We start from the raw sequence: 1,935 nt of genomic DNA on the forward strand, positions 1-1,935 counted from the left end.
TGTCATCACAGTCAACTCTATTTTGAGGAGGCAGCCCTTCCTCAGTCATATTTTGAGTGACTTCCAACCTGAAGGGTTCATCTTCCAGCACTAAATCTGACAATATGCCATTACTATTCATAAGATTTTCATTGGCTAAACATTCAGAAGTAGTCCGTTTCTCCTTCTTCCGAGTCTGTCTTAGTCAGGAAGCTCAGCTGAAACCTGTCTACTAGAGGTGGCCCTGCTGGTACTTAAGGCACTAGTGGCATAACTTCTGCATCACAGCAACACACAAACCAGTAAAATAAACTGACAGACAAGTGAGGGAAAGTTGAGTTTTGGTAGATGATATTATGTGCTTCTTATTTTCTTCTTTAACTTTTCTATAGTTCCTAAATTTTAGATATGAAGCATGAATTCATTTTAAACTATAACAGTAATAAATATTTTTACATAATTATATAGCCATTGTTATCAGCTGTTACAGAAAGCAAAAGAATGAAAATAATTTTTTCCATCTCTTTCAACAGAGCTTTCAACAAACAAAATCAAACCTACAGTTTCTTACAGATAATTTCCATAAAAAAGTCATTGGTTTTCAGCTCCAAGGCATACAGCTCTGGACCTGGTTCCCACAAGGTTAAGGAAATAGAGAAGAACAGGCCCACTCACATCAGTCTGGAGATGTGCAGGTGCTTCTGAGTTGTCATTGATCCTCCGAACACTGTCATAGTGTTCCCCATATCGATATGCGATGTGTAACTCTCTCTCGTTGCTTTTATCTGTACCACGAATCTGCAGGCAAAGGAAGGGGTGATGCCAGTGAGGACTGGGCATGTGTTGTCATCGGAGGGGAAATGTGTTATCTGGATTGCCCAGGTGTCCTGTGCCCTTCATCAGACCTTGAGGTAACTAGGCTCCACAGAGACACTAATTGTAAATTGGACCAGGATATGTTCTCTGCAATTTCTGAATCACCTCCCTGCCACCTATGTTATGTCTCAACTATAGGGAAATCAATTCACATGGAGACATATATCTGAAAATCAGAGTCAAATTTAAGCATATTTATGCTTTAAATATCTCTCAGCCCCTCTACTGTTTAGGCCCCTCCCACAGGGGAAGACCTGGGGCAGATGCAGATTTTGTTGGGCTTGAAGGTCCTTTTTGAGGAAAGGGATGCAAAATTACAAATAAAAAATTGCTAGAATCCCTCCCAAGGGCTTGCAATAGACCCATGCAAATCATCATCTGTCAGTCCACCCCAGCTTGATTAAAAGGAGCATTTTCTATCAACCACAGAATGAGAAATATTATCAATTACAAACCCAACATCTCTCAATTTTATCAACTTCAAAATTATAGATAGTACTACAGCAGCAGTACTTCCGCACTGTACAACTCCAGAGGCACCATTCACAGGTTCTACAGCAATGGCAGTCCTGGTGCTCCTGGGTTAGGCCTTGGGCTTCTAACCACAAGGTCAACAGTTCAAGCCCACCAATCGCTCAGCAGGAGAAAGATGGGACTGTTTGCTTCTGTACAGATTTAGTGTCAGAAACCCTATATAGAATCACCATGAGTCAGAATTAACATAATAGCAGTGGGTTAAGGTCCAGGCTGTTGTTGTTAAATGCCATCAAGGCAGTTCCAACTCATAGTGACCCTGCATAGGGTTTCCTAGGAGTGGCTGGTGAACTTGAACTGCTGACCTTGTAGTCCAATGCGTTAACCCGCAGCACAAAACAAAGTCCAGGCTAACCATATTCAAAAACCCAACACCACTACAAAAACTCCAAAGTACTTCTGAATCTTTCCCTTAGAAAAGAACATGGATTCTCCCCCAAAAAATGATAGTATGTGGTGAGACCTGGGGACACTTGAGCCTATGGACAAGGACATAGCCACAGAGTGCTAGATCTGAGAGTGAAGCATCCAGCTGATATGAAGTGA

The 1,935-nt window shown here is 41.7% G+C and overlaps 1 protein-coding gene across 1 annotated transcript in view; it reads right to left on the bottom strand.

The window, feature by feature from the left end:
* The window catches only part of OTUD3 (OTU domain containing 3), a 75,617-nt gene that overhangs the window by 32,219 nt on the left and 41,463 nt on the right, over nt 1–1,935 (bottom strand). Inside the window, exon 4 of the mRNA XM_006862409.1 lies at nt 655–777. Within this exon, the coding sequence (XP_006862471.1) occupies nt 655–777 (123 nt within the window). The remainder of the gene's footprint in view (nt 1–654; nt 778–1,935) is intronic.

Source organism: Chrysochloris asiatica, unplaced genomic scaffold (genome assembly GCF_000296735.1).
Source record: "Chrysochloris asiatica unplaced genomic scaffold, ChrAsi1.0 scaffold00047, whole genome shotgun sequence".
Classification (NCBI taxonomy): domain Eukaryota; kingdom Metazoa; phylum Chordata; class Mammalia; order Afrosoricida; family Chrysochloridae; genus Chrysochloris; species Chrysochloris asiatica.